Here is a 12603-nt window from a genome sequence, read left to right as displayed (position 1 = left end):
GTTGCTATCTGACTTCATCACTTTCACATTTCTCTAAACTACAGAAGATCCTTTTGGTCTTAAAAACATCAATATGGAGACAAACTTTTCCTTGACTAAATATTTTACTACCCTCTCAACATGTAACCCATACTTCTTTTTCAAATCTTTTTCCTCCTTTTGAAATCAGAGCAAAGTATTGTCTATTTCCATAGACATGTCCACAATGACAACTTGTTCAGACACTCCAGCCCTCCAATTTGGTCAACATTAACTTAAAACCTTGGATTCTTAAGCATATGGTCCAGGGTGTCTGTTGTCAGCAGAGCATCCCTGAGACATGAGCAATTTGATTTACTTATGTTGAGTAAATTTGGTTTACTCAGTTGAGACTCCGCTCTAACACCCTGGGTAAGAGGCCAAAAAACAGTGGAGCAGAGCTCTAACCTGAACTCAGAAACACTAGGAGATGTAAAAAGCAATCAAATTTTGCTTTGGCCAGTAAAAAACTGATTCTCTCCAAAGACTTTCTTTCACTGTAGACAGCATCTATCCCTGAATCATCAAACATATAGTGAGTAACCAACAAGCCTAGACTTGGCCTACTTCCGCTTGATTATATTAGCTCATGTGATGTATAACAGTGGTTCTGAACCTTTAATGTGCACACAAACAACCTGGGGATCTTGTTAAAATGCAGATTCCGATTTAGTATGTCTGGGGTGAAGCCCTAATACTGCATTTTAAACAAGCTCTCAGGTGACTGCTGATGCTGCTGGTCTGAGGACTCAGCTTTGAGAAGTAAAAACCTAGGACTCTGATGTGCAGCACGTATCATGCCTTCCTTTGGCATGTTCAGCCACTGGATGTTTGGTCCATTTGAGAACACAGTCACTACCGATAAATTCAGATTAGCTCGTCTGAATACCTGACCCAGAAAAGCACCACTACAGAAAGCAACTGCCCTGCTCCCAATGAACAATTCCTTTAGTGGCAGAACTTTAGACCAAATGAAACAAAGTAAAAAGTAGAAATGAAATATAAAGAAGTAAAAGAACACAGAGGAGGCTCAAAATGAGAAAAGCCATTTTGAGATTAGCCCCCACGTGCTCACTTGGGATGCAAGACTTATAAAAGTGAGAGCCGGTGCTTCCCTGGTGGCACAGTGGTTAAGAATCCGCCTGCCAATGCAGGGGACATTGGCTCGGGTTCGAGCCCTGTCTGGGAATATCCCACTAAGCAACTAAGCCAATGTGCCACAACTACTGAGCCCATGCTCTAGAGTCTGTGAGCCACAACTACTGAAGCCTGTGCACCTAGAGCCCATGCTCTGCAACAAGAAGCCACCGCAATGAGAAGCCTGCGCACCGCAACGAAGAGTAGCCCCTGCTTGCCACAACTAGAGAAAGCCCGCGCACAGAAACGAAGACCCAACGCAGCCAAAAATAAATAAAATAAAATTATAACAACAACAACAACAAAAAAAGTGAGAGTCCATGTTACTTTTAAAAAGGAGAGTCCCTCTAGAACGAAACAAGACCTAATCTCTTATTTACCACCATATGACCTGAAGAAGTATAAACAGATTAAGCTTTTGAGATTTTTAAGGCAAAAATACAACAGAGAAAAACCATTATTCTGACTCACCTTATAAGGGCAAGCAAATTGTCAAGAAGTTTCAGAATCTGTTCTGTGCAGGGGTTACGGAAGATTGGATTTCCAGGCGGTGTATAACCCACCACAAATCCCCCAGCTTTGGCCTCTTCTAGGTCAGTGGGCCAGCAAGTTCGTTTCACAACACCCAGAATGCTATACACACAAAAGCTCATCTACAGAAAAACATAAAAATGAAAGGTAAATATAAAAGGGGAAGAAAAGACAAAAGTGCTATTAGATATTTGCAAGATTACGGCAAAGATGACATAGAAGTTGGACAAAAGGAAAAGACGCCCCCCCCCACCCCCATCCCTGTCCCTTCCTTTAAGGTCAAGTCCAAAAGGGATCCTTTCAATGCCATCTTCAGGACCAGTGGTAGGCTCTAAAAGCTTCCCTTTCATGAGGATATCCTTCCAGAGGCTTACAGGACCCCAATTAGAAGGTGGCTTGGACATACTTCAAAACAGTATTCACCCTGCCAACATTTCATCTTGTTTTTGAGTTGTTTGGGCCTTCAAAGATTTTGCCCTAATCCTCACTCATAGTACTTTCTACCAATTGACTACTTGCCAGGTTAATTAATAAGACTTTTGCCGTTATGGAGCCAGGAACAATGCTTATTTGAATAGCAAGCAAAGAACTGGAAAATCTCAGGTTTGCAAGTTACGCCACCATTTAGGACTTTACTTCCCAGAGAGCAAAGGCAGGGAGAACCCACCCTGCTGACCAAGTTCTGACCTACTTCCTCATTACACCTTCAGTCCTCCAAGCTATTTACAGATCCTTAAAGCCAAAATAATGATTTCATAGAAAAGACCACCTGCTCTGCTGTGAGAACTAACTCAAGAATTTAAGACTAAAGAAGAAAAGAAAGGAGACACTAACGGAAGTGGAGACTCCCAGATTTCTTGCTCGTACACAAAAAAACGTAAGTCTACGAGAACCTGGACAAATGACAACACCCTACTCCTACCTGTGGCCTACGCACCCTCCCTATCCCAGGAGAGGCTTACTCACTCGTGCACGGTTTAAGCCACAGGGATCCTCCAGGCCTGGGTCACAGCTTGTCCGATCTGCACCCACATAGGCAATAAAAGCATCAACATCTGACAGCACTCTAAAGGTTGGTGGGGGAAAGACAAGTTACAGCATGATTTTAAGCAAGGATAGTTTCTTCCTCAAGAGCTAATAAGCTGTGATTATTTGACCCCCAAAGAGCAGTTGTTACAGTGAGAGGAATCTAATCAAACTGTCAGCTGTCATATGAAGATTTATTAACTTCTCTTCCCACTTCTAAATGTTATTAGTGACACTTTAAGAATCAAAAAGGGTACGAGCTTGAGAAGGCTGTGTGGGCACAGAGGGGTGTCTGTGCAGCTCCTACTTTGTACGGCCCTACTGGCTGTTCTCACTTCTTTACATGTGCTGAAGCTGCAACTAGACACCACAGCAGACCTCACTCTGGCGTTCCAACCCACACTATCCATCTTAGTCATTTCGTCTCTGTTCCTACGCCTCTGCAGAGCAAGGTGATGTTTTCGGCACTTCACTTACAAGACTGCTTTTAGAGCAGCGGTGCCACCTCTTTGGCACCACAGGGACTGGTTTCGTGGAAGACAATTTTTCCACAGACCCGGGGTCGGGGGCGTATGGGGGATGGTTCAGGCGGTAATGCGAGCGATGGGGAGCGGTGATGAAGCTCTCCTCTGCCGCTCACCTCCTGCTGTGCAGCCCAGTTGCTAACAGGCAGCGGACCAGTACCGGTCTGTGGCCCGGGGGGGTGGGGACCCCTGCTTTAGAGGCCTTCAGCTATCACTGATAGTGCCACTACACCTCGATATCCTTACACCCCGACCCCGGACATAGTCTTAGAAGAGAATGGGTACTCAAGTGCAGTCAAGGTCAAGGGCAGAGGATCTCCCCTACCTGTGCATGTCTTCAGAAAGCCAGATGCTGGCCACGGGTGCCATCAGCTCCTCCAGAAACACCTTCTGACGCTCGTAGTTCTTGAACTGGTTACTAATGAGAACCAGGGCTTCCATGAGGGCACACTTCTCCATCTGTGTCAGGAGCAGCTCATTGGAGAGGAGCTGCTTCACGTGGTTATACAGCATGTCAAAATTGGGCTGCATTTCACAAAGAAAAAAACCCAGAGGTGGTGAAGGTCTGAGTTTCAAGGCGTGGTGGGTCACTCAAGGAAGGTAAAAAAGAGGATGAAGACACTTCCAGGACAGTCAGGCCAATAAGACTGTCACTTAATAATTTAATTACAACACTCTTCTTGTGGCTGAACAGGCAAGGCAATTTAGGTTTGAGTATTTGGGTGACTGTGCTTTCCGACTCTCCAACTGTGAAAAACATCTGTCTTTTATTTCTATATCAACTTTTACAGTATTTCCATGGACAAAGATCAGTTTGTTTTCTATACATTTATACTTATGTATATATATTTTATAGAGAGAGAGAGAGAAAAGGAGGGAGATGGGGAGAGAGACAGACAGACACACACAAATAACTGCTGTGTATTCAGAGAAGAAATCTTTGGTTAATTTGTTATCTGGAGTAGTGCTAAACTTCTTACAGAAACCCTCCAAAAAAGGCTGGGGTTTGCAGCTGGCTTCTCTCAAGACTAGGCACATCACTTGGCAGTGGTGGTTAAGAACAACACACATAGCACGGTAAAGAGGTGTACACTGACAGGGAAAACGTGGTCATCCATGTGGAAGAGAAAAATTCATTCTGAGGCAATATATTTGCATTTCTAAACTTCACTGAGTAACTCTGGAGTTGGGGAAGACCAACCTTATGGGAGGTATAATTAGGTGTGGATTTATAGAGAAATGTACCCAAACTCAGCATGTCTCAGTGGCTACCTGAACAGAGTCCAGGGCTTACCAGCACGAGCTGGGGGTAGTCACGACACATCTTGATGATGGAGGAACAAGCATGTCTCCTCACATTCCTCACCGCCCGGGTCCTGGGTGCCTGGGAAGAGATATTCGATAAACTTAAAGCTACTTTTAATATAACTAACAGATGCTGCAGAGAATCATGTAAATATCTCCTTCAGAGGTAAATTCACAATTTTCACAGCTAGGGGAGTATAATCAAGTGATATTTATAGTTAGCAAGAATCCACATGTTGACTGTTTGTCCTAGAGTATCTCTAGTGCAAAACAGCCCATCATATGACTATCTCCTACCTTTATTAACCCCGTTTGCGTATTAGAAAAATCTACACTAAGTGTTGGGTATTCACATTTTTGTTCTTAAGAAGTTAGAATTGGTAGGCTGAATTAATGATCTTACCTTACTTTCCTCAACAGTTTCAAAAGTGACAGATGAAAATAGCTAAGGGGAAGAAAAAAGGTCACTCATCAGTACCAAATGCATAAAGTATTTTACGAAGTTTCTAACAAAATCCCTAAAGTGCAAACAATACGGTAACAAAAAGGTTTTCAACTGGCATTACAAAGTTTCAGATGTTCATTTTCTCGGATAACTGCAAGAGGCTTGAGATTCACGATTTTACCAGCAAACACTTTACGAAGATAAAGGCCACAGAATCCCAGAACAATCTAGGCTATCACCCAAGAACTCAGCCATGGTCACATCTCCCCACTTTTTGTTAAAAGTTGAGTGGTCTACTCTCCCTGATTCCATTTCATAACTTCCCACTTACTCCTTAACCCAATGCAATGTGACTGCTGCCCTAGCCACTATGATGGAATAACACGCTGACAAAGGTCTAGAGGAACCCAATGGACACTCTCCAATTCTTAAAGAATTTCTGTGGCAACAAATGAGTCCACATTTTTGAAGTTCTCCTGGACTTTGTAACACAACATTTTCTCCATCTCTCTGGCCATCCCGTTTCTTGTTCTTTGAGGGCTTCTTCCTCAATTATGGTGACTGTCGGGCTTCTCTGCTTGAGCTACATGTCCAACGCTACATAAAACTCCTTTTTGCTAGGGCTTCACCTCTACTATTGGCATTTCTATGATGGCGATGCCTTAATTTTCTCTCGTAATTTTCTGAATCTAGACCTTTAACCTCCAATAGCCAGTTTAGCACGAGATGTCTCCACTGAGATATTATATGTATACTTCAAACCTAGTCCTGCAAAACAGAACTCACCCCTTCTCTGCCTTACTCCTTCCCTCCTCCTGGTCCAATATTCTCACTCAGGTGGTGCTTCACCTCTCACTAGTCACCTCAACTGGACTCCAAAACCTTTCCTCTTACAAATCACCTCCCAACCTGACAGCACACATTGATACCTCCTCCTTCAGGTACTCTTTTCCATCTCAGTGTACATGTCTACTAACTGCAATGCCACGTAGGTACCGCATCTGTCTATGTGCCTTTCTCCCCAAACAGAGAGGTAGTAAAGGACAACGCATTCCTACTAGCATGGTGCCCGGTCCACATTAAGTACTGAGTAAATATCTGACAAATGAATAAAGAGCTGTTCATTAGCTTGTCTCATATACTTACAAGAACAGTTACAAAAAATAACTAGCTTAGAAATGCCAAAATAAAGTTTACAAAGGAGAGGGAGTTTACCTTAGAGAAGACCTGGGGCAGGAACTCTGGTCTGTAGGTGACAAACGGAAAGAGTGCTGAGACATTAGTGAGGACACAGGACAGGATGAGGGGATCCTTGGTGTCAAAGTTCAGGACCATCTGCAATAGCTCTACTCCATCATTAATAGGAATTTCCTGTGATACAGACATGAAAAGGAGGTTGACATAACTGAAAACCACGTTTGCTAAATTTCCTTCACACTCTATATAAACATGGTTGTCACATATGGTTTTATATAGTGCTTCTTAACCCTTAAAATTCTAAGCATTACCCCATGTTATTAAAATTTTCCACAAATGATGCTGCCATTATTAGGGATGTAGCATTACCTACGACTAGAAATTGAACAAACTCAGAATGCCATCATTTCAAACTGAAGTGAATATAAAAACAGATGGAGTTAATGATCCTAAGATCTAATTTGTTAATAAGCCATTTATGAGAAAAAGCACTGCATTTCACTGATCTTCAAGGGACTTAGATTCTTTCTACAACTAACCTAGAATGAGTTAAGACGAATTACCCCAAAATAAGTGATCCAATTATTTTTAATCTAATTAACACAGTTAATATAGTATATGCTGTTATCTGGTTTAATCAGATTATTCAGGAAAGAGGGACACAGATCAGCCATCATGAATAGTCTGGTCAATTTGCCATCAATTGGCAGGTATCTCTGAGATTTTCCAATTCAAGGCTTCCATCACTGTCCTCCCTATAATAGTTACCCTACCTGTGGTTCACTGTACTATCAGGCTCATCTTATTATCCCCTAAAACGAATACTAAACACCGCGGGGCTTAAAGTCAGAGAGACCTAATTTGGGTCCCAGCTCTAATTATTAGCTATTTGACCTTGAGCATGTTATTTACCCTCTCCGAATCTCAGTTTCCTCTTCTGTAAGATGCACACTCACATATTTTCCTATCCCACTGCCAATTTTAAGAACATCAAAACTGGGGACTTCCCTGGTGGCGCAGTGGTTAAGACTCTGCGCTCCCAATGCAGGGGGCCCAGGTTCGATCCCTGTTCAGGGAACTAGATCCCAGATGCATGCTGCTACCAAGAGTTCGCATGCCACAACTAAGAAACCGGCGAGCCGCAACTATGGAGCCCGCCTGCTGCAACTAAGACCTGGCGCAACCAAATAAATAAATGAATAATAATTTTAAAAAGATCAAAATTGTTATGCAATCAGCACAATAAACAATTACTTACTTCTTTATCTAATGTTCGAAACATCTGGTTGATCACACTTTCCAAAAAAAAGGTCATGGCTTCCCACTGCACAAATGAAGGTGAGAAGATGGAGCAGAGGCTGCCTTCTCCAGTTCCAGCTGCAGGGGAACAGGGTTTTAAAACACATACACACACGCACACACGCACGCACGCACGCACGCACTTATAAACACTGTAGGATCACAGAAGACAGAGACCACGGGGCTGTAGAAACCACTAGGTAATTTCACAGTTGAAGGAACAAGGTAATCTAACCCTTCTCAGCCTGGGAAAAGAAAAGGAAGCAGAAAGGGATCCCTATCCTGCCTCTACCTCTAAAAACAAACTGTCTAAATTCACCTTTGTGAGCCTTGTCTGTAAAGCCAGTTTAAGTACTGAATGAGAATATACATGTAAGCATCAAAACCAGTGCCTGGCCAATTGAGAAATATTAATTAATTTCCCCCCCCTTTCATAATCTGTCCATGGGAATCTAAATAATTATGATATCTAAGACCATAAAGAATCTTTCCAACAAGGAATTGCTGTAAGATACAAAATGCTGTTCACACCCAGTAGCCTCATGACAACTGCAAGGCCCCTGTGCAGAGAACTGTGCCACCCTCCAAGTTCACAAGTATCATCAAGTTCCCTGGTGGCCTGGTGGTTAGGATTTGGTGCCGTCACTGCCGTGACCCAGGTTCGATCCCTGGTCAGGGAACTGAGATCCCGCAAGCCACATGGCGCGACCAAAATATGAAAACAAAGAAAAGAAAAAGCCCCACAAGTATCATCAAAGCGCGTCACTTAGACAGCAAGGCCCCCGCGAAACGAATTACAAATTACTTTTCTTGCTTCCGTACAGTGCCCACATTTACTAGCTTCATCTTGGTACAACATATTTGGGCCTCTGCAAACCTTCAAGTTACTAGATACCAGGGACCTTTACAGTCAACTGTGAACACATAAAACTGAATGTTAAATCCCATGAATGTCAAGTAACTAGTGTACTTGGTAACTGACCATAGTGTGGACTTTTTCCAAAGCAGTGACTTACACCCTTTCCTTACAATCCTCTCACCCACTGCCTGCGTTAATAAGATGACAGACAGAAGATACAGAGCACTGAGAAGTTACCTAGCTTATGCTTTTGGGTAGAGGGGGGTTATTTTGATTTTAAATAAAGTGGCATTTCCCAAAGGCTCTGAGGGGGCTGAGCGATATGGGAAACCCCTGCACTGCTTGTTGTGCCCGACTAACAAGTCATTTTTTCCGAGTTTAAGAGAAATGCCATGCAAGAACTTGGTTGAAAAGCTTTAAAAAGTTAGGTCTAGACATGTTTGTTAGATGCTGCCTGAGGTGAAGTAATAAAATCAACAATAAACAACTGTTGACTCTGTTAGAAAAGAAAAATGAAGGCAAAACCGATAGGGTCATGGTTTTACCCTAATTTAAACAGAGTTAAAATCTGGTATTATATCTGCTTTCTCTGCCTGTACGTGCAAGTGAAAAGGCTCACTCTCTAGGATGGAACGGGGCAGTGAGCAAAGCTGTTTTTGAACACTATTAGCATACTGTTTTGAAATGTGGCTCAGAGGTTTATTTCTATGTACAGTTTTGATACATAGAAATACTTCACTAATGTTCAGTTGGAAAAAGAACAAAAGAAGTCTTACAGTTCATGGATCCAGTATCAACAGAAGTTGAGAGTTGATACTTTAGCCACTCCCCAGCCATCTGGAAGCTAGTCTTGGGATCCAAGCGACATGCTAACCTCATTACTTCTCCTTGTTGAGCCCGAGAGGCTGCCAAGAGAAAGACATGAATCAATAACCGCATATAACAGATACTTAGTTAATGTTTATTCATTTATCCATCCCAGGAGGAAAACATTCAAGAGATTTTGTTTTGCAGACTTATGCTCTGAATCTAACAAATGTTCAGTAAAGCTTTGTTAACAAATCTAGCAATTTTCAAAACTAAATTCTAAGAAGCCACCATACCAGCTAGACGCTATAAGCGGCAAACCAAAAGTGGTCTCCTCTTTCTGTTGGAATTAAGAGGAGATCAGGTTGGTACAGATGTAAAATGGTATGGCTGCTGAAGAAAATGGTCTGGCAGCTCCTCAAAACATTAAACATGGAATTACCATATGATCTAGTAATTCTCTTCCTAGGCATATGCGCAAGAAAAATAAAAACATATGTCCACTCAAAAACTTGTACTGGGCTTCCCTGGTGGCGCAGTGGTTGAGAGTCCGCCTGCCGATGCAGGGGACATGGGTTCGAGCCCTGCTCCGGGAAGATCCCACGTGCTGCGGAGCGGCTAAGCCCGTGCACCAAACCTACTGAGCCTGCACTCTACAGCCCGTGAGCCACAACTACTGAAGCCTGCGCTCCACAACAAAAGAAGCCACCGCAATGAGAAGCCCGCATACCACAATGAAGAGTAGCCCCCGCTTGCTGCAACTAGAGAAAGCCCGTGAACAGAAACAAAGACCCAACACAGCCAAAATAAATAATAAGTAAATAAATTTATTTTAAAAAAATAACAAAAAATCTTGTACCCAAATGTTATAATAGCATTATTCTTAATAGTCAAGATGTGGAAACAACTCAAGTATTTATCAACTTATCAATAGATGAATAAAATGTGGTATATCCATACAATGAAGTATTATTGGCAATAAAAAGAAATGAAGTACTGATACATACTACAACGTGGACGAATTTTTAAAACACTACGCTAAGAAAAAGAAGGCAGTTACCAAAGACAACACACTGTATGATTCCATTTATATGAAATGTTCGGAATAGGTGAAAGATAGAAATAGAAAGTAGATTAGTGCTTTTCCAGGGCTGAGAGGGATAAGGGGATTGGGAGATGACTGCTAATGGTTACAGGGTTTCTTGGGGTCATGAAGATATCCTAACATTGACTGTGGTTGTGGTTGTACAACTCTGAAAATACAAAAAAACCCCACTGTATTATATGCTACAAATGAATGAACTGTATGACAAAGAAATTACATCAATAAAGTTGTTATTAAAAAAGGGGTGGGGGGGACCAAGTTACAGAAAACCCAGAACAGAATTAGGAATAGTGGGGTTTTCCTCTCGTTTTTAGAAAAAAGACCCATAATGTAAGATGGTATTTAATTCTAATATATGAATATAAAAAAAAATGAGAGTGCCTTACCTTAAGTTACTATCTCTAAACTTCAATGTCCAAAGGCAGTGTATGTGTGTATATGTTTGTGGGGGTGTGTGTGTAAGAGATAAAACAATGTGTGGAATAAGTACAATCCCAGCACTCTCTGCAATGTGCAAATGGAGATTAAACAGGCTGCTGTCCAGACTTGGGGCTCTTTAATACAGAACCTGAAGGGCCATGCACCATGACTCATAACACTAGATGCCATTCTGAGACTGGAAGAAATTCCAGGCCAATTCACTCACAGTTGAAGAAAGCATTGAAGTCCTCATCGCTATCAAAATCAAATCGAGAGTATTCACAGCTAGGGCTGTCTGTTTTAGAAGGAAAGCCCATCTGGAAAGAGAAACATAATTGGGGTAGGGGGTGAGGGTTTTCATGAGATATATGATGATAAATAACTGCTTCTGGTCTACCCCTAAGTCTACAATTTGCTTCCAGCAGGAATAATCCTGGGAGTGGTAGAAAGAGAACGTTTTTTATTTGATACTCTCTTCCAGGTTCCTCAGGAAAAATTAAATTCTGGAATTAGTTTAAGGTCTTTGATTATAAAGATGTCCCAAAACAAAGTGCTGATACAGCTTGCAATAAGTAAAAGAATTGAAACAATTTGTCTTCTTAAATGCTGAACCCTGGAAATAAGCATGTAACTTTTTATATTTCATTCAAAAAGTACTGAAGACCATGACGGCAGAGAACTAGAGGATGGTGTGCAACGTGCTAGGTGAATTCCTTGAGGAAATAAGGGGACCCTTGAATGGGTCCTATTCTCTGATTTTACAAATCAAGATGAAGCATCTGTCAGCTGTAAGAGCCTTGAACAGATCTCAGTGTTCATAAGCAACTCTCTATTGAGGTAATGAGCAATCTGCTTCCATTGTCCCCTTCTCATTCACCTTCCTGACCCTCACTTGGCCTTCAGAAAGTCAGACATTACTTCCTCTTGGAATCTCCCTGACTCCACCATCCTTTCTATTTTTAACCTCTGAAAAGCAATGATCATATTGTATGGTCATGGTCACTGCTCTCATCCTATCACTCTTTTTCCTAGCACTTAGCCCAACGCTTGGCATATAAGTGCTCCAAAATATGAAAGAGTAGATATTTCTTCTTGAGGAATAAAAGACTAATATGCCCAAGGAAAGGATCTTAGTGACCAAGACAGGGCTGTCAATGATGCCATCTAAGTCTTATGATGTGTATTCACCGACATTCCACGTTTTACATTCCCACTGCATACCTTGACCAAGTTAGTCATAGAAGCACGAAGATATTTTGGTATTATTGCTAATAGCAAAGGGTCACGGGATAGGATCTCATGGCGGAAGAGGGCTCCCCAAGTCATCTGAGTTGAAGAGCGCAAAAACTAAAGGGAAAAAAGAAAAAACTCAGTTTAAGGATTTGGGTTTTATATACCAAGACTATTACTTAGCTCAGCAATTATCCACTATATTTTTCCATGGAAATAAATATCTGTAATACTTTGAAACTGCCCATACTGTAGTACAGCAGTAATGACTGCTCACTATGGACCGTACGTTAATAAGACAGACTGGGTCATGTGCAATTCCCGGAGTATGAGCTGAATTCTACTACTTTCTGTTTTATGCAAGAAATGATATAGGAACCTCAGGATGATATTACAAGGAAAATCTTGGACTGGATAAAATTAATTTTATAATAACACAATTAATCAGACTTTGTATTTAAAACGTCTTTAGTGGTAAATCACCTGGGACATACCTCATATCTGATTAAGCCTTATCAGAATGACACTACCTGAGGGGTAACTGCTGACCTAGACTGTAATGCTTAGCTCAGGAAGAAGACTCAGCAATTTTCTTAATGAAATGCTACTACAGTTATTCCCTAGGATCTTAAGAGTCACATTTTATACTTCAGCTGCTAATTACTTCAGGCCATAGTGCTTGATTTTAATTTATCTAACT

The 12603-nt window shown here is 41.6% G+C and overlaps 1 protein-coding gene across 3 annotated transcripts in view; it reads right to left on the bottom strand.

The window, feature by feature from the left end:
* Positions 1-12603, bottom strand: part of XPO5 (exportin 5) — a 45961-nt gene that overhangs the window by 19715 nt on the left and 13643 nt on the right. For all 3 annotated transcript variants that reach the window (XM_079933395.1, XM_079933394.1, XM_079933396.1), the window contains exons 11-20: positions 11895-12020; positions 10900-10990; positions 9118-9246; positions 7442-7560; positions 6202-6357; positions 4945-4986; positions 4531-4620; positions 3562-3761; positions 2653-2752; positions 1627-1808 (exon numbers count right to left, since the gene is read on the bottom strand). In XM_079933395.1, the coding sequence (XP_079789521.1) occupies positions 1627-1808; positions 2653-2752; positions 3562-3761; positions 4531-4620; positions 4945-4986; positions 6202-6357; positions 7442-7560; positions 9118-9246; positions 10900-10990; positions 11895-12020 (1235 nt within the window). The remainder of the gene's footprint in view (positions 1-1626; positions 1809-2652; positions 2753-3561; positions 3762-4530; positions 4621-4944; positions 4987-6201; positions 6358-7441; positions 7561-9117; positions 9247-10899; positions 10991-11894; positions 12021-12603) is intronic.

This window comes from Stenella coeruleoalba (genome assembly GCF_951394435.1).
Source record: "Stenella coeruleoalba genome assembly, chromosome: 10".
Classification (NCBI taxonomy): domain Eukaryota; kingdom Metazoa; phylum Chordata; class Mammalia; order Artiodactyla; family Delphinidae; genus Stenella; species Stenella coeruleoalba.
The sequence above is the reverse complement of the archived record's forward strand: the minus strand, read 5'-3'. Positions and strand labels throughout refer to the sequence as shown.